Genomic DNA, 26,803 nt, shown 5'->3' with positions numbered 1-26,803 from the left:
CAACTAGATAGTTGGGATCTCCCCACGTGTCAGTTCAGTCGACCAGGACGTTGCAGCACATTCTTTGGTCAGTTGACCAAAGGGTCAAACTGTTGACCTAGGGGAAGTTCGGTCGATTGAGGTCTTATGTGTATTAGAGTTCGATCGACTGAACGTGCCAAATTTGGGAATTTTGGTCCTATTTGTCTTATGCAATGTCTCTAATCACATGATAATCAGTTCTAAGTCAACATGCAACTTTTTCATGCAGAGTTGTGTGTCCTAAGGTCAGTCCAAGGCCTTTTGAGCTTATCTATCCTACCATGTAGGTAAGACAGTAATTATTATAGACCATTGAACTTAAATTATTACATACCCGATTAAAACTTAATTAAATTGCAATAAATAAAAGATCTAGGTCTTTGTCTTCTTCAAGTCCATGTGCACTAAAATGAGTTTTTCAATTGATCGTGCACATAAACTCATCAAATGTTAAATACCACAGTATTTGTCATTATCAAAGGGTATGACCTATAAGGTCAACATTCTCTGGCTCATCGACAAGTGCCCTATCCTTGTCGACGTGTGCACTTGGGATGCGAGAAAATTTTTGAATTTTGAATTGGAACGTTGGCGTGGTTAGGAATTCGGAGGGAAACTTCTGAGGGAGTCTTATTTATGTTCTTCTGGGCGTGTATTGACAGAAGTGAGAGATCATTGTGAAATGTATTGTGTACTTTGACATTTCTTAGTGAGAACACCACATGTGAACCAATTTTCAATTTGTTGAAGAGGGTGACCTAGTGCTTGAGTAAATTCCATCTAATCAGAATTATCCTAAAGGAAAATTCAGTTCAAGTGACAAAGACCCTTATGTAGTGAATGTTTTGTTGGGAGAAGCTATAATCAAGCTAATATATTGAGGTGTTTCAACTGCTATTCAATTCAAATGTCATCAATAAGTTTTATCCATGAATTGTGTCAAATCTAAGTCTCTACGGTACCTAGAACATTGAGTCCCAATGTAATCCAACAAATTTTGACAAGTTCAAGCTTCTTTTTAAGCTCACTAATTATATCTTTGTATTTCTAATTTGTGTCTTTATCATTATTCATTTTTAAGATGATAGGAGATCATTTCTTAAGCTACCTTGAAATAATTTTACCAATTTAAGCCAAATTTTTTGTTCAACTTTTATTAAAAGCATCACAATATGCATTTTGTAACCCCTATTGCAAGTCATGTGCATAGAACCTTGCTGCTATAAAGGTTAATTAGCAAATTGGGCAAGGTTGTGCTGATGAAAAAAAAAAAAAGCACTAATAAGTAAAAAGAACTAGGAGAATGTATACTGCATTCTTATTAATGCGAGGATCACATATTGCTTTAGTTTTGCTGCAGAGTTTGAGTACACAAATATTGGTATATTATCTCCTTACTTATTGCAAGAGTTTACATCGTTATAAATAGAATGTAAACAGAGGAGTTTGTTACAAGAAATTGTGACTAGATACACAAGATTATAGTAGAATATTTAAATACAAAAGATTGTTGAGATATCTTCATTATTTGAATTTAAGTTGCTGTTGTGACAAGTTCCAGGATCCTTGGAGATAGTTTCATTAGAATCCTTAACACCCCCCCCCCCCTTCAAGTGCAACGAGGAGGCACGTACGTTGAGCTTGGAACAAAGTATTTGAAATCGCGAGGATACTATTGGTTTGGTTAGAACATCGGCCAATTGGTTCTGGGTGGAGATGAACGAGATTTTCAAATCTTTAGCAGCAACTTTGTCACAAACAAAGTGAAAATCTATCTCAACACGTTTGGTGCGGGCATGAAATACTGGATTGGTTGACATGTAAGTTGCGCCTATGTTATCACACCAAAGAGTTGGAGCACGTGGAAGTGTAACTTGCAGATCATGAAGAAGGTACTGGATCCATTATAATTTGGCCATAGTGTTGGCAAGAACCTTGTATTCTACCTTGATGCTTGATCGAGACACTGTTGGATGTTTGTGAGAACTCCAAGAAATTAAGTTCTTGCCAAGAAAAATACAATACGCACCTATGCAATGACGACCATCAGGGCAACTTGCCCAATCCACATCGGAAAATGCTTCAAGGTGTTGAGTGGACGACTTAGTGATAAGAAGTCCATGAGATAATGTATGCTTGAGATATCAGAGTATGGGATTCACGACCTACCAGTGTAGCTTAGTTGGATGATGCATGAATTGGCACACACGGTTAACAACAAATGCCAAGTCGGGACGAGGGAGCGATAAATATCGTAATGACCCAACAATGCTTTGAAAAAGAGTTGTATCAGGAAAGGGATCACTGTCATGTGCCGATAGGGAGTGAGCCAATGCCATAGGGGATGAGATTGTCTTAGCTTCAAGCATTTTTTTTACCTTTAGTAAATCAACGATATACCATTTTTGAGATAAAAGAAGGCCCTCTGGTAGTCATTGCACCTCAACACCGAGAAAGAAGTTGAGATCACCTAGATCTTTAACAGCAAAATCTTTCCTTAACAGTGCAAGAAGCTCATCAATGGTAGATGGAACCGAAGAGGTGATGATGATATCATCAACATAAATGAGAATAAAAATGGTCGCGGATCTAGCATGAAAAATAAATAAGGAGGAGTTGCCTTTGGATGCATGAAAACCAAGTTGAGTTAAACAAGAGCTTAATTGTGAAAACCAAGCCCGCAAGGCTTGTTTAAGGCCATAAATCGCTTTGTTGAGGCGAAAAACATGAAATGGATATAATGGATGTGAGAAACCAGGTGGTTAAGTCATATATACCTCCTTAGAGAGTTCCATGGAGAAATGCATTTTGAAAATCAATTTGGCACATGGCCCAACCCGTTGAGTAAGCTAGTGAGAGAATAGTTCGCATGGTGGTTGGCTTAACCACAGGACTATATGTTTCTCCATAATCCAAGTCGACTAATGATGAAACCCTTTAGCCACTAACCTTGCTTTGTAGCGCTCAAGAGATCCATCAGATTTTATTTTTTAGTTTGAACACCCATTTGCATCCTACTACATTTTTAGCTGCATGAGATGGAACAAGGGACCAGGTATTGTTCCGAAGCAAAGCATTGAATTCTTCTTGCATTGCAGCTCTCCACATTGGTTTTTTTACTGCATTAGTGAAGCAAGTTTGTTCAATTGTTGCAGTCGTTACAACAAGTAACGCTCGGGGAATGGGGTACCAAATTGTGCCATTTGTATGTTGCCGAGGTATGAACATGTTTGCTTGAGACTGAGTGACCATTGAGTGGGTTCATGTAGGCACTGGTGCTGGAGGTATCTCAGTGACAGAAGGAGCATAGGACAAAGCTGTAGGTGATTGAGGTGATGCCATTGTAGGTGATGAAGCGGCTTGTGAATTAATCACATCTAAACCTGTCGGTGAAGTAAGTAATGGTAATGGCGAAATGACATGAGTTGGTGATGAAGGTTGAGACGTGGACCTGCAAAATGGGGGAATAAAATAGAAAAGAGGATTCATCGAAGATAAGATCACGAGAGATGTAAATTCGATTGGTGTTAGGATTTAAACATTTGTAACCCTTATGATGTATGTTATATCCGATAAATACACATGGAGAGGAACGAGGTTGCAATTTATTGCTGTTGTAAGGTTGAAGATGTGGATAGCATGCACACCCAAAAATTTTGAGAAGATTATAATTTGGACTACACTTGTATAATTTTTCATAAGGTGATAAATTATTGAGTAAAGTAGGAGGCATGAGACTGATAAGAAAACATGCGGTTTGACAAGCTTTATCCCAAAAGTTTCGTGGTAAGGAGCTATCGGTGAGAAGAGCAAGTGATGTTTCAATGACATGTCTACATTTTTGCTCAGCACATCCATTTTGGGCATGAGTATGTGGGCATGACAAACTGTTAGATTTGGTGTGATCCCAAGAGGGGGGATGAATTGGGTTTTAAAACATTTTGGCTAAATTAAAAATTTACGCTAATTCACCACATATATCTCATTCATAATACAAACGTGTATGTAAAATAATTGAACTATGAGTGCAGGCATACACGTGTGCAGTATATCTCATTTAAATATGTGCATGCAAGTAAATATGACAGTAAATAAATAGCCATACACATACTAAATTTAAAGTGCAGTAATTTAAATGAGATAGGGAGAGAGACACTCACACACACAATATTTGTTATCGAGATTCGGCCAAACCAGCCTACGTCCCTAACTTGGGCATACCCTCTAAGGATTACACTAACCCTGTTCACTAAAACGGGTGGAGTAGAAGTCGTTTACATCCTCTCCTTACGAGGTGAGGAAAAATCCAGTTCAATTTTCGGGCTAACTCGAATCAGTCTCACTTACGGGGCTGAGACTCCCCAGTTCAATTTTTGGGTTGAACCGAACCAGTCTCACTTACAGGACTGAGACTCCCCAGTTCAATTAATGGGATGAACCCAACCAGTACATGAAAATATTTTTGTACATATCAAACGCTTCTTAATACAAGGAGAGATGTAAACATTTAAAGCTCAAATATATGCACTCTAATATGATATGATTTATGCTCAGTAGAGTAAGGGTGCTCATTTAAATAATATTTGTACAAATAAAATATGTGGATATAAAAATGATTATTATGTTCTCCAACAAAGACTTTTACAAATAAAAGCATTTGGAGAATCTGGAGTTTAAGTTCAAGAGAAAATTTGTGCAAAAAATAATTCCTCCTGAAAAATATTTATCAAGAAAATAATCGAGAGAAACACAAGTTATATTCTCAAAATTGATTTTCAAAATAACTAGTATGTGAGAGTATAGCATGTGAATTCAAAAAGTAATTCCCTAAAATAAATATACTCTTTTACAAAATGGTTTTGAAATGAATGGATGGAAAGAGAGTTTGAGAATTTAGTTTGAAAAATTTTGTCCCAAAGAAGAAATTTTTGCAATAAAAATGGTTTGGAGGAACTTTGATTAACAAAGGATTAAAGAGAAATTTGGAGTTAATCAAAGTTACTAATCTAAGTTATGAAAAGGGTATATATAGAGTCTAGGAAATTTTTTACCGTTGGGGACACGCTGAGTATTATTAGAAAAGTTTAAATAAATTTTAAACCCATTTTAGCTTTTAAAAATACCCTAACCCAAGAGGTTGCTCAGTTTGGTCGACCAGAGTGTTTTTGAACTGCAAGATGGTCGACCAGACTTGAGGCGATTTTTGTGCCTTTGCAGTTCGATCGACCGGTCCAAGTTTGATTGACCAAACTTGCATATTTGGTTGACCAAACCATTTTGTACCTAGAGGTTCAGTCGACCAGGGTGTTGGGAGATTCCCACGTGCCAGTTCAATCGACCAGGGCATTGAAGTATGTTTCAAAATGGTCGACCAAATGGTCAATATGTTGACTATGGGGAGGTTCGATCGACCAAAGGTCCAAGTGTGTTCTGGTTCGATCAACCGAACACACTAAATTTGTTCATTTAAGTCCTGTTTTTGAATATTAATTTCCCCTGAGAGCATATATGATAATGGGGACTTTCCTAAGTGCCAGTGCAAGGACCTAGGGTCTCTCTAAGGTCTATGCATTTTAATTAACCCTAAAAAACCTGGCATCGATCGACTGATCCCTAAGGTCTATCTACGGTTTTGTCTGAGCATACATTCATATCATGCATGCAGATGCAATATATTATTTCCATATAAAAAAATAAATGCATTTACAACTGAAACATTATGTCTTCTTCTTCCTTCTTTGCTCTTTGACTCCATGGAATACACCAAATTTGTGCTTTAAGACCTGCCTTGGCTTCTATGTTCTCTTGATCTTATGTGTGACCTGAATAATACGTGCTCACACACTAAAACACACACATAAGAAACTTGCGGTTTGTCATTATCAAAACCAGGGATCGAACTCAAAAAGCCAACAATCTCCCCCTTTTTGATGATGACAAACGCATCGGAGCAAAAGGGGTATAGCCCGAAAAATCTCCCCCTGAGAATATGCATAATATAAAATGCGAACAAAAAAACTCAAGCATATTCACAAAAGAAGACATTACAAATGATCATGCATTTAAATTTTTGCATTAAAACACACACTCAGACAATTGTCCCTAGGATTTGCCCCTAACAATTTCCCTTTCGGTCATTATCATTTTGCTAAAAAAAATTCTCTCTTTTGGCATAAAAAAAAAGGGCTAAGCTAAGAAGAAAATGATTTTATCATTTAAAACAGACTTAGCAAAGAGAACTCCCCCGTTTTGAAAAACTCTCTCCTATGTGATATACCAGTTGGGCATAAAAAATTTTATAACTTTTTTAAAAATTATAGCAATGAAGCGCACTAAAAGATTATAACTGGTTATTTAAAATATTAAAATGACATGTTAACAAGATTGGACTATAAATATCCTCAAACCATTGCAATTTAAGCACAATGTAAGTTCCCACAAAGATTGGAATTTATGAAGATGCGGCATGTAAAAAGTAGGTTTGAGTGATCTAACTAGTTCACATGCATTTCATGAAAAATCCATGAACCAGTTATGCAACACCCTTTTAAAAGTTTGAAACCTCATGAAATACAATTTTTAACATAGAATAGCACAAGTCATGATGGCATTGAGCACACAAGCAAGAAATAAAGTATGTTTCATTTAAAAAGCATTTCTTGCAATAATATACTATATATATATGTGTGTGTGTGTGTGTGTGTGTATAAAATATATATATCCCCTTATGATTAATAAACACAGGGGGCTTATGCTTGGTGAAAAAGAAATTTAAATTTAAAACTCAAGCAAGCATTATTTTTCTGGTTTATCATTTAAGCACAAGTCACAAAGTACCAGAAAATACAACCATATAAATCCAAAGATATTAAATAAATTTAAGGATATAGATCTTATGGCAAAACCTAAGACACCGGTGGCTAAGTAGTAAATTTTAAATCAAAATTTTCAATAAAATCATTTCGTTTAAGCACATGCCACAATGAATTCAAAAACAGATCTAAGCTACAAATTTTGGTGAGTATAGTAAGATATAATTTAAATTTATAGGTGCTCTCCCTATCAATTTGAATTTGTGCTTAGATACTGTGGATAACACATGCACCAGAAAATGCAAACATTAAGTTATGTGCAGTGTTCGTGCGTACCAGGAACAACCTATATCAAAGATGATTCAATAAAGACAGAATATGATGTTCAGGGTACCTAGATAAACTTAGGACTCAAAAAGTAGAAACAATAACAATATGAGTCCACGGGACAGGTGAATTTGATCCTTTTCTCCTGGTTGGGGCTTAAGCTCCTTAGCATGGTCTCAAACATACATAAGTGCATTAACGTTCAAGGATGGATTTCATTTAAGCACAGTCAACAAGTGTTCATCCTTCTTAATAGTACTTAGCATGCAGCAGATTATAGGCATTAAGTTCATTTTTCTTAAAAGTGGGGCTTAAACTCCCCCTGTATATTTGCGTGCATACATACTTGCATTAAGTTCAGGACGATAGTCATTTAAGAGCATTCCTCATATGTTCATTCTTTCAAGGATTTCAACATACAGCAAATATAAGCATTCAGCACATATGCATGACATATTGCATTTCATTTTAAAAGCACAATAGCCAATCAAGACTATGCTCAAAGGTAATGCAATAGAGGGTTAAAAAGAATGACACAACTCAAAATGCTCAATGAGTGTGTGCAGAATGAATGCTCTTCTCGAGTTATGTGAAATTCCTAGTCACATGGACCTAAAACTTATGGCATGATTGCTAACCACATAGGTCCAACATGAAGAATATAACCTAGGGATTGGCATCCATGAACTAGTTTATCCTAAGGCACACAAAAAAGTGTACATGCTTTTCAATTTATATATTACATTTAGGATTTTAAATGTACTAATCTATTTAGTTATTTTGCATGCATTTTCAAAAGAGGGTGAGAATAATAATTCCATTATGATTCACTTATCCTTTCAAACATGTTTGGGCATGCATTAAACTATCTATCCTAATACATGGTTTTATTTATGGGAAAAATTCTACCGAAATTTCGACGGCATTCCGTTTGTAAATTGAACATTTCCTATTTTTCCATGTACCTAAAACCTGATAGATTCACGCAATCAATTTATAATTTAGCTCAAGTATGCGAGAACCTACACCCACAACCAGCATGCAATTTACATCACTACATCCATCATATAGGAGGCATTCAATACATGCATGCACTTAGTAGTTCAATCAATATATCAAATAAAATGTAAACTATCCATATGAAGATATAAGCATTAGGCAAGAAATGGATAGTGGCAATCAGTACAAATAAGTTTATCATCAAATATAATTGAACTTAAAGCGAAGGATGGATATATACACATTTTATCTCTCAAGTCATCTAATAAACATGATAGGATACGTATAATACCTTTTGTTGCATATTGGATGAAGTTTTAAAAATGTTGCTCCCCCTCAATTGTGTAGCGAAAGAATTTTATATTCAATTAATAATATTTGGCCTTACTTATATTTTCAAATATGGGGATGAGCATATGAATTCTTTAAATTAAATTTATCATTTCAAAATGATTTATCGTTAAGCTCAATGATGAGTTTAGGATTACAAGATATGTAGTGTAAGATTTATTTCTTAAGACTCAATTATGTGTGTTGGACAAAATAAGCTATATTTACGATACATATGCTAGAGCACAAATAGCATAAAAGAAATGTTCAGCTAATGAACACTTTGTCCATTTGAAAGGGGATAGCCAATATATTTAATTATTTACCAATCAAAATAATAAGTATATATTAAGTTTGGATTGAATTTGTCCATTAAAACTTTCATATTGGCTGGCTTTTTCTTATGGTTCTCAGTATGATAATAGTGTACACTACAGTTTGGAATTTCAAGCTCAAGACGCTATTTAAACATTTAACACAATATAACCTCTTATATATTATATTCCTAAATCTTATAAGTAAAAAAAAATTCCTTTTCAAAAAGTGCCTCATAAGATATCATGCTACAAAAACAATGATCATGATTCATACAAAAATTTAAATATAAGATGTAATATACAAATCATGACATGAAGGATACAATAAAGTAGAAGGAGAAAGATATATATACCTTTCCATTTTACTCCTTAATCGTTTAAGCCCAGAGTGGTGACATTTTCTCTCTCAATTTTTCAATACTACTAATGGTTCACAAAATCCTTAGCACTAAGAAACAACATAACTTTGCAAGAATATTAGTAGCTAAGGCATAATATAAACATATGCATGACACTCCAATGATATGCATTAAAACAATGTCATGCTTTTTCAAATCATTTTCATGTTTTGGGAAACAATGCATTTTGAAATAATTTTTCAATGGGATATGAAAAACTTCGAAAACTCTTTCCAAAACCTCTAATCATTTGATTTTACAAAAGATTTCAATATTCAAAACGTAAAATCTACGCAATGAAAGCAGTGGAGGAGTTGCAAAGGGTTGACCCTCAAAACTGGGATACACCAAAAAATGAGTCATTGCAATCTTTATGTAAATAGCTGTTAAGCTTATTGCAACCAGGATCTGATACCAATTGTTGGAATTGGTATAATCCCAATAGAGGTGGTGAATTGGGTTTTAAAATATTTTAGCTAAATTAAATATTTACGCCGATTCACCACATATCATATCTCATTCATAATACAAACGTGTATGTAAAATAATTGAACTGTGAGTGCAGACATACACTTGTGCAGTGTATCTCATTTAAATGTGTGCATGCAAATAAATATGACAATAAATAAATAAACATACATATACTGAATTTAAAGTGTAGTAATTTAAATGAAATAGGTAGAGAGGGACATATGATATTTGTTATTGAGGTTCGGCCAAATCAGCCTACGTCCCCGCCTTGGGCATACCCCCCAAGGATTACACTAACCCTGTTCACTTAAATGGGCAGAACAAAAGTTGTTTACATCCTCCCCTTACGAGGTTAGACAAACCCCAGTTCAATTTTCAGGCTGAACCGAACCAATCTAACTTACGGGGCAGAGATTCCCCAGTTCAATTTTCGGGCTGAACCGAACCGGTCTCACTTACGGGATTGAGACTACCCAGTTTAATTAATAGGATGAACCCAACCGGTACATGAAAATATTTTTGTACATATGAAACGCTTCTTAATACAAGCAGAGATGTACACATTTAAAGCTCAACTATATGCACTCTAATATGATATGATTTATGCTTAGTGGAGTAAGAGTGTTCATCTAAATAATATTCATACAAATAAAATACGTGGATATAAAAATGATTATTATGTTCTCCAACAAAGATTTTTGCAAATAAAAGTATTTGGAGAATCTAGAGTTTAAGTTCAAGAGAATATTTGTGCAAAAAATAATTTCTCTCGAAAAATATTTATCATGAAAATAATCGGGAGAAACCCAAGCTATATTCTTAAAAATGATTTTCAAAAATAACTAGTATGTGAGAGTATAACATGTGAATACAAAAAGTAATTGCCCAAAATAAATATACTCTCTCACAAAATGATTTTGAAATGAATGAATGGAAAGAGAGTTTAGTTTGAAAAATTTTGCCCCAAAGAAGAAATTTTTGCTATAAAAATAGTTTAGGAGAACTTTGATTAACAAACACAACAAAAAACTGGTTTTTAGTGACGAAACTATTAGTGACAGATTCAATTTCCTCACTAAAAGTGGGGTATTAATGATGGTTTCAGCAACCGTCACTAATATGGCACTATTAGTGATGGATATGAAACAGTCACTAATAGTTTTGTTATTAAAACCCGGAAAATATAGCGTGAAAATATTTTTCCTGCAAAAATTATCTTAAAAAAATATTAGCGATGATTTCTGTGGTATTAGTAACGAATTAAATCTGTCACTAAAAGACACTTATTAGTGATGGTTAAATAACCGTCACTACTATTATTTAAAAAAAATAAAAAAAATTAGTTCAGAGTATTAGTGACGAATTTAAGGATTTGTCACTATTTGCCATTTATTAGTGACGGATTTGGGAACCGTCACTAATGCTTCCTTTATTTAAAAAAAAAAAAAAATAGTTTAGAGTATTAGTGACGAATCTTGAAATTCGTCACTATTAGCCCTTTAGTAGTGACGGATTTGGGAACCGTCACTAATGCTTCTTTTATTAAAAAAATAAAAAAATTTAGTTCATAGTATTAGTGTTGAATTTAAAGATTTGTTACTATTAGCCCTTTATTAGTGACGGATTTGAGAACCATCACTAATGCTTCCTTTATTTAAAAAAAAAAAAAAAAAAATTTAGTTCGGAATATTAGTGATGAATTTAAAGATACGTCAATATTAGTCCCTTATTAGTGACGGATTTGGGAACTGTCACTAATGCTTCCTTTTATTTAAAAAAAAAAAAAAATAGTTCAGAGTATTAGTAACAAATTTAAAAATTCGTCACTATTGGCCATTTATTAGTGACGAATTTAGGAACTATCACTAATGCTTCATTTATTTAAAAATTAAAAAAAAAAATTTAGTTCAGAGCATTAGTGATGAATCTTGAAATTCGTTACTATTAGCCTTTATTAGTGACGGATTTGGAAACCGTCACTAATGCTTCCTTTATTTAAAAAAAATTTAAAAAAATTAGTTCAGAGTAATAGCGACGAATTTAAAGATTCATCACTATTAACCATTTATTAGTGACGGATTTGGGAACCGTCACTAATGCTTCCTTTATTTAAAAAATAAATAAAAATAAAATTTAGTTCAAAGTATTAGTGACGAATCTTGAAATTCGTCACTATTAGCCTTTATTAATGACAGTTTTGGAAACCATCATGATGCGAACCTCAATCGACACGCGTTGAGACCCAGCAAACAATGTTGGAATGCTTGCCCAAGAAAGCTAAAATTCAGATTTTTGGATAGATATGAACGGTAGATCTCGACCCGTTGTTTACGACAAACAAGAATTTTGGTATATACGACCTCAACCCGTTGTTTAGTGCGAAACACGAACCTTGGTATAAGGATGACGCCACAAACGGTGGAGGAAAGACGTTTGATAAGTCATTGGTGAACGCCACGGCAAATCCCGATAAGTTCGAAAAGTTCTTCAAAAGAACCAAGAAGAAAATAAAGCCTCAAAGCCTCACATTTTTATTTCTCCTTCCTTCTTACAATGGTGAGATATATATAGCTAGTAAGGGAGACAAGGACATTAAACACTTAACAATTCCCACACAAACATGGGAGACAAGAACATTAAATACTTAACAATTCCCAAACAAACATGGGAGACAAGGACATTAAATATACCAACTTACAAGACACATTAATGACTCTCACAACTTACTAAAAATCTATGCAAGCTAAGTTGCCTTGCAATACACCTTTAAGTCAAATCCCATATTTGAATTAGCACACAATTATTAATAAGGAGATTAAAGCCATTAAGCAAGATTAGCTCCATCACAAACTTGAATTAAGTTTAGTAAGTCTTCATCTTTCTTTAGGCCATGCTTGGAGTGCCCCATTTTTGAATAAGCCCAAATATCTTGAATTAGCCTGTGAAGTATTTCTTTGATATTCTTGGATCTCGCTCTGATGATAGGCCCAACTGAAACATATAATGGATCCTTCCACGGTGCTTATTGATTCTCATCACATCACTAATGCTTCCTTTATTTAAAAAAAAAAAAAAAAGTTAGTTTAGAGTAGTAGTGACAAATCTCGAAATTCGTCACTATTAGCCCTTTGTTAGTGACGGATTTGGATTTGTCACTAATACTTCTTTTATAACTTTTGCCCAAATCTTTCTTCTCTTCCCTCCTTTCCTGATTTTTTCCGCTCCTATGCACTCAGCTCGTCTCCCTGCCCTTTATTAGGCACGGATGGTCAGGGATGCACCTATTTCAGAGGGGAATCAGAAAATGACAGATTTCGAGATCACTTCTCAGGTGCTTAGGCAAGGAGCGTGGGGCTGGGTGAAAGGTCTTGGAAGTGGATACATCGCCCCAACAACATCATCATCCATGGGTGCGGCGGTTCGTGCAGACATGGAACGAGAGCATCGAAAGGTCGAGTATCATGAACAAGAGATGGCTCAACGGATTTAGATGGTGGAAATGGAGAATGCGCAATTGAAAGACACGATCTCCACCTTTCAAGCTCAGCTGCAAGCTATGATGGATAGGCAAGCGCATTTCAAGGAAATAATGTGCCAATCTCGACCAGATGATGCGAGTGGCTCCTCTGAATAGAAGGTATGTATGGTACTTATAGTTTAACATAGTACATTTGTAAAAGTATTTTATGATTTTGTTTGTGTTATAATATAGCGAATTTTTCAATGATTAACGAATACTCATACTAGCTCCTCTAATGAGCTCTATACGTTATTCTAACTTGGACAGTAAAAACCATTATATTGAGTGTTAGGGGATGACAGTAATGGAATAAATTTTTTTTTTTTTTTGGGAGGGGGAGATAGCATTGCATGTATTCTCTAGGAAAAACACAAATTCAGGGAAGAACTAAAGTCTTATATTTAGGGAAATTTTTATATTATGTAGTTATAGATAGTTTGTATGAATACTGCAAAAAATTAATACGACAAACAGATATAACTTGAGAAAATTACTATAATAAAAAAAATAACACATAAAAGTTTGATATGAGAATGATAGACGTCTTTCACATCCAATAATAATGTGTGTGTGAATATATATATATATATATAGGGAGAGAGAGAGAGAGAGAGAGACACATATATTTTCAATTCAAATTTAATCTATCCATTAAATTCAATGACATGGCACATATATTTTCAATTAAAGTTTATAATTATTTGTTTTTTCATCGAATAATATTATTTTTTGTTCCTTCTTGTTTCAGAAAGTTCCATTAGTGTAGCACTTTTTGGATGCATCATCCTTGTGAAAGCATCCTCCTTATATATGTGCCTATGCATCCTCTCTGCAGATTTAACCTCCTTTTGAATGCATTCTCCTTGTGGATGCATCTTTGTTTTCAATGTGGCTTCCTTTTGAACGGATGGTCGTTTTGGATATGTGCTCCTTCTAAATGCATCCTCTTTATGGATCCATCCTACTTTTGGATGTTGTCATTTCTAATTACTTGATATGGTTGCATAATGTGTATATGTTTATTATTATTATTATTATTATTATTATTATTATTATTTTTATTATTATCATAGTTGTATATCTTGTTTAGTTGGGAAATTTTCATATGACAGATATTCATCTTGTACGGATCATAGCTTTACTTGTTGGATATTCTGAATTTAATGGATAGATTATATGTTGTGAATTATTGATTGTTACATGATTGCATGCTTGTCTAGAATGCCTTCTGCATGACCGATGTAATTGATGTGTATTGCATGCTGGTAGTGGATATAGGTTCTCGTGCGCCTTAAACTGAACTATAAATGACTTATTTGAACATATCAGGAATAGGTTTTATAGGAAAATGTCCAATTTACAGACGGCATGCTGCCGAAATTTCGTCAAATTTTTTGCAAAAAAAAAAAAAAATCATGTACAACGATAATTATAATAAAATGAATGTTAAAATATTTTTGAAAGGATGCATGAAAGTTAGGAATCATAAGAAATGAGGCAATGTAGGCTTAGTTCATTTAAAGAAGCATTCATTTATATATTTTAGGTCTGGTAAGACTAAAGCATTCATTGCGGAGCCTAAAACATTGAAAATATTAGAATCACTTGACTAAGGATTTGAAAATTTGAAAAAGGCATAAGTTAAATATATACATAACTCAGAGGGAGCATCATCTTCATAATTCTTTAAATTAAATTCTCTCATGATCTCTTAACGTTCATGTCCAAATGCCTAGATGAATAACAATACTACACTGAACTCAATACTATCTACTGTTCTCTGCTATTTATATTCTGAATTTAATGGATAGATTATATGTTGTGAATTGTTGATTGCTACATGATTGCATGCTAGTCTAAAATGCCTCCTGCATGGCGGATGCAATTGATGTGTATTGCATGCTGGTAGTGGATATAGGTTCACGTGTGCCTTAAGCTGAACTATAAATGACTTATTTGAACATATCACGTACAGGTTTTATAGGAAAAAGTCCAATTTACATATGACATGCTGCCGAAATTTCATTAAAATTTTCTCAAAAAGAAAAGAATCATGTACAATGATAATTATGATAAAATGAATGTTAAAATATTTTTGAAAGGATGAGTGAAAGTTAGGAATCATAAGAAATGAGACAATGTAGGCTTAGTTCATTTAAAATAGTATTCATTTATATATTTTTGGTTCGGTAAGCCTAAAACATTCATTGTCGATACTGAATTATTGAAAATATTAGAAACACTTGGCTAAGGATTTGAAAATTTGAAAAAGGCATAAGTTGAATATATACATAACTCAGAGGGAGCATCATCTTCATAATTCTTTAAATTAAATGCTCTCATCATCTCATAACGGTCATGTCCAAATGCCTAGATGAATAATAATACTACATTGAACTTAATACTATCCACTGTTCTCTGCTATTTATATTCTTTAATGGATAGATTATATATTATGATTTGTTGATTGCTACATGATTGTATGTTAATCTAGAATGCCTCCTGCATGGCGGATGCAATTGATGTGTATTGCATGTTGGTAGTGGATATAGGTTCTTGTGTGTCTTGAACTAAATTATAAATTACTTATTTGAACATATCAGGTACAAGTTTTATGGGAAAATGTCTAATTTACAAATGACATGTTGTTGAAATTTCATTAAAATTTTCCAAAAAAAAAAAAATCATGTACAACGATAATTATGATAAAATGAAAGTAATAATGATTGGATTGATATCTCCATCAGTCCTAATTAAAATATTACGCAGTTAAGGTCAAATTCTACGTTGGATTCGTCTAACAAGTGGATAGGTAAATGTAATCTGCATATCTTTCAATGATTTTATTTATAATCTGCATATCTTTCATATGCACATTTTCCCTTCTATTCAACTTATCTGATTTGTCCAAAAACTGTTTTATTTTTTAGGATGGCAAACTGATAAAGAAGAATACAAATTAAATAATTAATTAATGTAATTTTTAAAGACATAATTAAAACTTACTCGTAAGCACCTAAGCTTATCAAAAAGGCAACAGAGGACTCACATATTAGACATAAATTTATTTAATTGGAGATTAGGGTAGAAGGACAGACTAACCTCATGTCCTAAAAAATTAATCAACTATTTGAAAGTTCTTAAACACTATCATAGAAAAAAATTATAATAATTTTCATGACTAAACATGTCTAAAAGACTTTAAACACTATCCAAAAAAACAAAAGAAAAAAGAAGAAGATAAAACAACCTCCATAACTAAAGGTGTCTCAATCTTAAGATAATAATTACATATATGGTTAATGAACATTATCAAATTCTCGGTGGCTAATTCAGCTGCTTTGGCATTTTCTATTATTGGTGTTCTCTTCAGTTTTTCTATTGATTTGTTGGTTGCTCACTATTTTTATTGCCTTGTTGGTTTCCTATTGTGGGTCTACGCACTTTTGTATCTTCAAGCTTCTGACTTGAGCTTTATTTTTTAATGAATTCACTCGGTTTTACCTTTCAAAAAATTAAAAGGTAATTAAATATAATATACATAAGTAGTTGCAAGTATAGTTGTGTGTGTATCTTCTCATGATTATTCAAAGACCCTTTCATCCCTTCGACTTTATAGGCTACCTTTCAAGTGTGCAACTCAATGGAAATATGTGAACTCAGTGTTAACTTTAAATACTGACATTATTTTTTTCATTATTGATATTACTACCGTACAAATTGTGTAATATGTATGATTATGAAATCTTTGCAAATTTTTTATATCATATAATTATTTTTCATGATTATACTCAGCGTCAACTCTCCATTTGTATACTAATTTTTTTTAAATAACTCTTAATTTGTAGGGTTTGCGGCTGTCCTAACATGAGCACGATGTCATGCATGCATGTACTACAGTCATCGGATGCAACTTTGGACTATTTCTTTGTAATTTTTATTATTATTTGAAAAAATGAAATTTTTGTATTTTAATTTGAATCAGTACTAGCATTTGTATTTGAATTTTGAATATTTTGAAATTTTTTTGGTTATTTGAACATATGTTATTTCTTTATTTTAATTGAATTTGTATTTGAATTCGAAATTTTTAATAATTTACGAATTTTGTAGTAGTTATGGTTTCGATTTATGTATTCAAAAATGTAATTACAGATTTTTATATAGGAATTGATGATTAAAAAAAATTAGTATTAAAAGTTTTTTAATTTTTATAATTATTAGTGAATGATTCAAATTTGTCACTAATAGTAGGGTATTAGTGACGAAGTAATAATTCGTCACTAATACTAGGGCATTAGTGAAGGATACAAATTTGTCACTAATAGTAGGGTATTAGTGACGAATTTGAATCCTTCACTAATACTGTACCATTAGAGACGAATTATTACTTCGTCACTAGTACCCTACTATTAGTGATGAATTTGAATCATTCACTAATGCCCTAGTATTAGTGACGAATTACAATTTCGTCACTAATACCCCACTATTCGTGACGAATTTGAATCCTTTACTAATGCCCTAATAGTAGTGACGAATTTGAGTTAAGACATTCTAGAATTTATTGTGACGGTATTAGGGTTTTAGTGATGGTTACAATCCATCACTAATGCTCTATTATTAGTGACAAAAGTTTTAATTCGTCACTAAAACTTAATAGTAACGGTGCGTATAACAGCTATTTTAAAACCGTCACTAATACTCATATATTTGTCACTAATAGTTTTAGTGACAAATTTATGGGTATTTGTGACGGATTTGATCCTTCACTAATACCCTGATTTTTTGTAGTGTAGGATTAAAGAAAAATTTGGAATTAATCAAAGTTACTAATCAAAGTTATGAAAAGAGTATATAAAGAGTCTGGGAAATTTTTGATCGTTGGGGACATGTTGAGTATTATTAAAAAAGTTTAATTAAATTTTAAACTCATTTTAGCATTTAAAAATACCTCAACTCGAGAGGTTTGGTCGACCACTTTTGAGGTTTGGTCGACTAGGTTGCTCAGTTCGGTCGACCAGGGTGTTTTTGAACTACAGTGATGGTCGACCAAACTTAAAGTGATTTTTTAGCCTCCGCAGTTCGGTCGACCGGGCCAAGTTCGGTTGACCGAACTTGCATGTTCGATTGACCACACCATTTTGTACCTAAAGGTTCGGTCGACCAGGGTGTTGGGAGATTCCCACGTGCCAGTTCGGTCAACCAGGGTGTTAAAGTACATTTCAAAATGGTTGACCAAATGGTCAATATGTTCACTCTAGGGAGGTTCGGTCGACCGAAGGTCCAAGTGTGTTCTAGTTCGGTCGACCGAACACACTAAATTTGTTCATTTAAGTCTTGCTTTTTAATATTAATTTCCTTTGATAACATGTATGATAATAGGGATTTTCCTAAGTGCGCAAGGACCTAGGGTCTCTTTAAGGTCTAGGCATTTCAATTTACCCTAAAAAACCTAGCGTCGATCGACCAAGCCTTAAGGCCTGTCTACGGTTCTGTCTGAGCATACATTCATATCATGCATGTAGATGCAATATATTACAGACCATATAGAAAAAATAAATGCATATGCAACTGAAACATTATGTCTTCTTCTTCCTTTTTTGCTCTTTGAATCCATGGAATACGCTAGATTTGTACTTTAAGACCTGCCTTGGCTTCCATGTTCTCTTGATCTTATGTATGACCTGAATAATGCATGTTCACACACTAAACACACACATAAGAAACTCATGGTTTGTCATTATCAAAACTATGGATCGAACTCAAAAAGCCACACAAACGATGATAAATGTCTTGAGTTTGGAGATGAGTATGGAGGGACCCATACTCACCACCCCAGTCGATCTGGAAGCACTTTATTTTAGTGTCAAATTGTCTTTTAACAAGTGCTTGAAATTTTAGAAATATGGGATAAACATTGGATTTGCATTGAATTGGATGTAGCCAAGTAAATCGAGAAAATGCATCAATAAAAGAAACATAATATTTATTTCCAAGATGTGAAACAACTGGTGATGGACCCCATACATCACTAAATATTAACTCTAAAGGAGATGTAGAGAAGAAGAAGAAGAAAATAATGGTAACTGATGGCTTTTAGCTTGCAAACATGCAGAGCATGGAGCTGTAGTTTTATTGGAAGAGACTGAAAGCTTAAACTTGGAGATGACATGCCGAACAGTTTGAAAAGCTGGATGCCCCAAGTGACAATGCCAATTGACATTTGTTGTGCATTCACCGACAAGTGCTTGTTTTATTGGATTGGAATAAAGCTGATAGAGACCATTCTTAAGACGCCCTTGGAGGATTATTTTCTTTGTGCTACAATCCTTAATTACAAAGTGAGACACATGAAATTAAAAAAAGACAAAATTATCACAAGCAAATTTATTGACTGAAAGAAGATTTTTTGTGATGTGAGGAACATGAAGGAGATGTTTTAAAACAAAGGAACAAGCGGAAGTGCAAAGAAGATAGGAGCTGATGTGATCAATAGACAAACCTGAGCCATCACAAGCAAGCATCTGATTAGGGCCATTGTAAGGTTCTGCAGACAGGTGGAGATTGGGGAGATCATTGGTCAAATGATGGGTTGCACCGGTATCAGGGTACCAATTCTCATTAGGTGCATTTGGTTGAGAAGTATAATATGCTTTATGGGATTGAGATGGGGCTTGTTGAATAGCATGATCAAACCTGTAGTGACAGTTAAGAGCAATGTGACCCATCTTGTTGCAATCCTGGCATATAGGGCGATGGCCATTTGAAAATGTACTCGTTGATGGGGAATGACGACCTCTACCGTGACCACGTTGACCACTTCCACCATAGTTATGTCGGCCACTAGAGTTGTTATGGATGGGCCGTTGATTCTTGCCTTAATTTGGATGATAACGAGAGGCCATATTGGCAGAGGACATGGCAAGATTGGTGGGAATCTAATGTTGCTTAATGCATTGTTCATACGTTAGAAGATGTCCATACAATTCATCAAGAGGCAGAGGATCCACATGATTTGTCACAGACGTGACAAAGGGATCATATTCAGTCCTTAAACCTGCGAACAAATAAGAGATAGTTTCATAATTATTTAAAGGCTATCCGACAGCAGCAAGAGTATCAATGAGAACTTTCATTTTTTGAAAGTACTCGGATATGGTAGAGGATCCTTTCTTCATGGTGGCAAGTTGATAATGAGTGCAAGTGATACAGGCTTAAGATTGAGAGACAAACATTTTTTCAAGAGAGAGCCAGAGATTACGGGAAGTGGTGCAGCCCATGACATGCGAGAGAATATTTTCGAATAGGGAAGATATGAGGGTACTCAAAATGATCTGGTCTTGCTGGCTCCATAGCTGGAATGCTGGATTTGGAATGGTGACAGCGGAAGTTGAGGTAGATGTTGGATTGGGTATGGTGGAAGGGGGAGGAAGATTGGTGCCATCAACATAGCCATATACATGTTGGCCACGTAGATAAGGAGTGACCAGAGCACGCCAGAGGAGGAAATTTTCGTGGTTTAATTTGGTGGTGAGCAGATGATAAATATTTGTGAGGCTAGCGATAGGAACAGGCGTGGAATTTGGGTATGGCAATGAAAATACAGGGTTGTCCATTGGAACAAAGGAGAGACGTAAGTCTTGGTGGCTCTGATATCAAGTTTGAATACACAAATATTGGTATATTATCTCCTTACTTATTACAGGAGTTTACATTGCTATATATAGAATGTAAACAGAGGAGTTTGTTACAAGAGATTGTGACTAAATATACTAGATTACAGCATAATATTTAAATACAAAAGATTGTTGAGATATCTTCATTTTTTGAATTTAAGAGATTGTTGAGATATCTTCATTATTTGAATTTAAGTTATTGTTGTGATCAGTTCCGTGATCCTTGAAAATAGTTTCAACAGAATCCTTAACATGTGGTCAATGCCTAATGCATTTACATTTCCATATGACCATTTAGGTGTCAAACCATAGGCTTTTCAAACTGCATTTTCTCCATGGGCACTTCGACATTGTTGCCCCCAGTTCCCTTGTACTTGTACCACTTAGCACACAGGAGAAAGTAACCTAAATTGAAGAGTTCTAGAACAGCTACTAGGTAGTAGAAGTAGTCCAGCTTCCCTTCATTAAGATCTTCTGCCAGCCAATTTCCCTTTCCATTTCTGCCAGTAATGTGGTGAACTATTGATACCAAGAAGGTACTCAAATAACTAGATCCCGCAAAGCCACAAAACAGGAAAGCTGCGCCAATGCTTCTCATGTTTTCCGGGAATTGCTTGTAGTAGAATTCAACTTGGCCGACAACTGCAAATGCTTCAGAGAGACCTGAAAGTGTCAATTGAGGCACCAACCACATAGCCGACAAGGAAGAAATGGCACCCCTTCTTGGATCTGTCCCAATTGGGTCAGTGAGAGCTAGAGTTCGTCTCCAATGTTCGATCAAGGCTGACACAAACATGGTGACAACTGCAAGAACCAAGCCAATGCCTATCTTTTGGAGGATAGTAATGCCGCCTTCTAGCCCCGTGAACCTTCGGACAAATGGGACTATGATTTGGTCATACATGGGTATCCAGATGGTGAGGCTGAGCATGGAGAAGGCAATGTAGGACGCTGCTGGGAGCCTGAAACTCCCAATTCCTAGCCGCCTGTTGGCCTGGAGGGCTTGAAATACCACGTAGGTTTGCTGTTGGACAATTGCAACGCTGTATACGACTCCTGCAAACCATATCGGAATCACTCTTATCAAACACTTTACCTCTCCGGCTCGCTGCATACTGCTAAGTCTCCATGGATTGGCTGCTGATCCATCTAGGTTGAGTTCGTCGTTGGGGGTTCGGATTGCCCCTTTATCCAAAAATCTGATAAAATTAGCTGAATTCGTTAGCCACTTACCCCATTGTTTCTGAGTACTGAATGTTTGGTGATGGACTTAATTACCTGAATTGATCTGTGTGAGGAAGCTTGGAATTGATGGAGTTGGTGGGAAAATGATTAAAAAGGGATAACCATGGCTGCTCTGGCAACTTCAAATGCCTTTTCTTGACTGCAGCCACTATGACCTGTGCCACACTTGTTAAAGGGCTACCTTCTGGCTTCACTTTCACATATATTTTCGTACCGATGAAGAAGAATGCACACGATAAGAGCATAAGAAATGCAGGAACAGCAAGGCCAAGAGCCCAGCTCACATTGGATTGGACATAGACGATGATCGTCAATGATACCATCATTGCAAAAGTGTAGGTGAAGTAGTACCAGTTGAAGAAGCTGCTGATACCCCTCTTACCGGATTCGGTTTCAGGATTGAACTGGTCAGCTCCAAAGGCCAAGTTGCATGGCCGGATTCCGCCAGCACCAACTACCAGCAGCCCAAATCCGCCTAGGAGAAAAGCCATTTGCCATGGGGTAGGCTGTGGGCATGTGCCATTCTCTACTTTTATGCACTGGGGAGGGTGCAGCTCTGAGATTGCCGCTGTTAGCGTTAACATCAGCATTCCCTTCAAGAAGAATTTGAAATTGGAAATTATTAGATTAAAGTTTGTTGTTATATACAGATAACGGGTCTTCTTGAGGCTAATGAGGCATTCAAATTATGTTTTTTTAATATAAAAAAATTATTATTATCATTATTATTTTTACTATTTTTGCTATGACAAGCACAGACACATAGCTCACCATGATTCCCATGAAATCAACTTGAAGGTCTATACAGTACAGGAAAAATCGAAGATACATACAATTAGACATAATTATGTTATAGCTGATAGCTAATAACTAATCAATAACTATGATTCTATGTTTGTTTATTTTTAAAATTCTAAAGTATTCCAATAAATTTTAGTTTTCAATTGAAAAGAAAATTCAGTACACCATATATACTTGCCCAATAACTTAAAATTGACTAATTAAATGTTAGAAACACTAAAAAAGAAACATATTAGCTAAAAAATAAAATGAACAAAAAAATATATAAAATAATTAACTATATAAGAAATAAATAAAAACGCTTCATGTGAATATGATCAGTAATAAGACTGAAATGGAATATTTAATGCACAGAATGTAATAGAAAAAAGAATAACCAATAATACATGGTTACATGGTAGAAAGTTAAATTTAAGAATAAACATTTTTCTTAATTTTATTTAGCCTTAATACCAACCTTTTTTGCCTTAATATTTTATTTTATCTTATTTTATTCCATGGATGAAACGCGAAGTAAATATTTTGCACAAAGCCGTGAAATTCAACTAATGCTCTGACTCAGATTCATTCCTTTTGTATGTAACTTAACCCTCATCGATCTTAAATTAAACCGAGCATTTCTTTCTCAAAAGAAATTATCGAAAAAAAGTGAAAGAAAAAACCTTAAACTAATTGATGAACATGAAAGAATTGGGAAGCCGCAGTACCAAAAAAGAGGCAACCGAAGCAAATCCCAGAGTCTTATAGCGACCAAAGTAGGTGTCACAGAGGAAAGCTCCGAGCAGGGGACTGAAGTTGGTGGTGCCATTGAAGGTGTTGACAAGAGTTGTCGCTGTGATGCTCTTCATGTTGAACACAGTGGTCAGATACACCAGCAGGTTGGATGAGGTGCCGATAGTCCCCAGCTTCTCAAAAGTTTCATTCCCTGCATCATTATTATTTCATTCTTAATTCACACAGATCAATTAATTCTTGTGTATTCATTTAACAGCAGGGCCTCCATCTTCCTCAGTGTTTAATTAATTCTTACCTATGACAAAGGGCATGGCTTTAACTCCTCTGTACTTGACCTCTGTAGGCGTATGATCAGTTGTGGTAGCTTTCTCATCCTTATTCTCTGCCGCATCCATTTCCTGCATATAACTCTGTCTGTGTCTCTCTGCTTCTCCCCTTTTTTGCGTCTCCAGCTATTGGGTTGGAAGTGGAACTTTATATAATTACAGAGATAGAAATGAAGTCTTTTTATAATATATGGGCTAGCATTTCCACTGCTCTCAAGCTCTCTCTCTCTCTCTCTCTCTCTCTCACACACACACACACACCCACCCCTATTTAGTAGCTAGCTATTTATTTATTTTTTTGTTTTTTGCATGTGGTGAACCACGAGTCAACAACCCACATGACAGCACTGCCATAATTTAACTGCCATAATTTCTCCCTCTCTCTCTTTCTATTGTGGACGGCAATAATTTGTTCATAGGCAATGAGTGGCGTCTTTCCTCCGGCACATGTTATCTATACAATTCTAAGCAAAAATCAAATAAAAGGCCTAGATCCAATTGGAAATAAACAGAGGATTAAAGGTTTGAGAAGTGGAGAAAGAATTGAAATGACTGGCATACATGAATATTTATTGGCTTTGGTTGCATTATGTGTACAGAGAAAGCAGACAGAGGAAAATAAGGAAGCGATCTGAAAAAAAATCATTGATGATATTCATAAATACATCGACGGTTTCTTTCATAAGTTATATGAAAGAAACCGTCGACGATTTGACATAAGTACATCGACGGTTTCTTCAAGTGAAGAAAAACCATCGACGATTTGATGATACCGTTGACGGTTTTGATCGGCATCATTTTTGAAATTTAAACTGGGAAGGTCAATAGGTTAGGGGTGCAGAGGCAAATCCTCTGTGGAATAGTACAAGAGTATTTGGGGAATTTTTTCTCCCTCTGTATGCCTATGGTTAGTATAAATACAATGATGTAACCCTAATTTTTATGATAGTGAATTTTAGCTGCCGCTTGCTCCCGTGGACGTAGGCGCTCTGCCGAACCACGTTAAATCTGTGTATTGTTTTCTTACTTTCATTATCTCTGTGCTCTCTATATTATTCATCGTAATTGCTGCTTTGCATCCTTTTTCTCAACAATTAGTATCAAAGCCATATGTTACGATGGCTAGGATTTCTTTTGAGAAGTTCGACATGGTCAAGTTCGATGAATCCAGAAATTATGGATTATGGTAGAGAAGGGTCAAGGATTTGTTAGTGCAATAGGGCATGGTGAAGGCGTTATACAAAAAGTAGCCGAAAGGCATGGACGACAATGGTTGGAAGGAACTAAAAGCAAAGGTTGTGGCAACTATCAGGCATTTTCTAGCTAATGGCGTGATGTATCACGTCATGGATGAGGAATCACTGATGACAATTTGGTTGAACCTGGAAAGTCAATATGTGTCCAAGTTGTTGACGAACAAGCTTTATATTATGCAAAAATTGTATGGTATTATCATATTTGAACCAGTACATCAACGTGTTCAACCAGATCATCGGCGATTTGAAGCAAGTTGATGTAAAGTTCGAAGATGAAGAAAAGGAGTTGATGTTACTAAATTCCCTACCTGCTTCTCCTACATACGAAAATTTGGTTACAACTCTGATATAGAGAAAAAAAACTCTCGAATTAGAAGACATCATAAGTGCTCTTTCAGGTTTTCATCAAAGGAAGAAAACCAGCGATGGGAATTTACAAAATGAATAGCTTGTGGTGAGGGGTAACCAAGAACATGGGAGAAGCAAGTTATGGAGCGGACAGAGTAACAATAAATCTCGATCCAATTCTAGGAAGCGGAAGGACATATGGTATTTTAAGTGTGGGAAAATGGGGCATATAAAACAAGATTGTCCCGCGAAAAATAAGGGGAATACATAAAATAAAGAGGGTCATCAAAGTCTGCAAATGTAGTGGAATAAAAAGACTTAGAGGGTGATGACGGAGATATGCTTTCTGTTTCATTTGGTTCATATCATCTCACAGATTCTTGGATTTTGGATTCGGCATGCTCCTATCACATGACACCTAATAAAGATTGATTCAACACCTATAGGTTAGTAAATTCTGATTATGTTCTGATGGGTAATGATGGATCATGCAAAGTTATTAGAATAAGGAATATCAGAATTAAAATATTTGATGGTGTTGTTAGAAAGTTGTGTGATGTTAAGCATATACTGGATTTAAGGAACAATATGATTTCATTGGACACTTTAGACTGTGATGGGTTTAATTACAAGTCTGCAAGTAGGGTAATGAAGGTGAGTAAAGGTGTCTTTAAAGTGATGAAGGAGCAGAGTAGGAAATATCTATACACTGCTAGGTACCACAGTTGTAAGTGGAGTTGTAGCTATAGAGTCTGAGTCAGATACTACAATCTTGTGGCATATACGGTTAGGTCATATGGGCAAGCATGGGATGATGGAGCTTCATAAAACAAATCTATTGAATGGTGTTAAAACATGCAAACTTAATTTCTATAGGTGTTGTGTTCTTGGGAAATAAAATAGGGTGCAGTTCAAGACAGCCACACACAAGACAGAGGAAATTCTTGACTATGTTCATACAAATGTTTGGGGGTCAATAAGACTAGCATCACAGGAGGACATACGTATTTCATGAGTTTTATTGATGAGTACTTACGAAAAGTTTGGGTGTACTTCATGCAGCACAAGTCAGAAACATTTGCTAAGTTCAAGTTGAAGAAAGTTGAAGTGGAAAACCAGACAAGGAGGAAGATCAAATGCCTCGGGGCCAAAAATGGTATTGAGTACACAAATTCAAAGTTCATGGAGTTGTGTGAGCTACATGGAATTAAAAGACACTTC

General features: G+C 35.0%; 1 protein-coding gene across 1 annotated transcript; it reads right to left on the bottom strand.

Moving 5' to 3' along the window:
- Window positions 1-20,855: 20,855 nt before the first annotated feature.
- On the bottom strand, window positions 20,856-24,200 carry LOC131146503 (protein NRT1/ PTR FAMILY 2.9-like). Its single transcript, XM_058096137.1, has 4 exons — window positions 23,948-24,200; window positions 23,625-23,842; window positions 22,150-22,709; window positions 20,856-22,070 (listed from the first exon to the last, which is right to left on the bottom strand). Exons 1-4 carry the CDS (start codon window positions 24,054-24,056, stop codon window positions 21,173-21,175), a joined length of 1,785 nt encoding a protein of 594 aa, XP_057952120.1. The 5' UTR covers window positions 24,057-24,200; the 3' UTR covers window positions 20,856-21,172.
- Between the last annotated feature and the right edge of the window lie 2,603 nt (window positions 24,201-26,803).

The sequence above is a fragment of the Malania oleifera genome, chromosome 13 (genome assembly GCF_029873635.1).
Source record: "Malania oleifera isolate guangnan ecotype guangnan chromosome 13, ASM2987363v1, whole genome shotgun sequence".
In the NCBI taxonomy this organism is placed as follows: Eukaryota; Viridiplantae; Streptophyta; class Magnoliopsida; order Santalales; family Ximeniaceae; genus Malania; species Malania oleifera.
The sequence above is the reverse complement of the archived record's forward strand: the minus strand, read 5'-3'. Positions and strand labels throughout refer to the sequence as shown.

Excerpts from the sequence above, each read along its gene's own strand:
- LOC131146503 (XM_058096137.1), bottom strand. The coding sequence starts at position 24,056 with ATGCAGGAAATGGATGCGGCAGAGAATAAGGATGAGAAAGCTACCACA. Across the intron at positions 22,710-23,624 it reads CTTCGGTTGCCTCTTTTTTG|GGAATGCTGATGTTAACGCT; the intron begins GTACTGCGGCTT and ends TTCTTCTTGAAG. Across the intron at positions 22,071-22,149 it reads CCTCACACAGATCAATTCAG|ATTTTTGGATAAAGGGGCAA; the intron begins GTAATTAAGTCC and ends TAATTTTATCAG.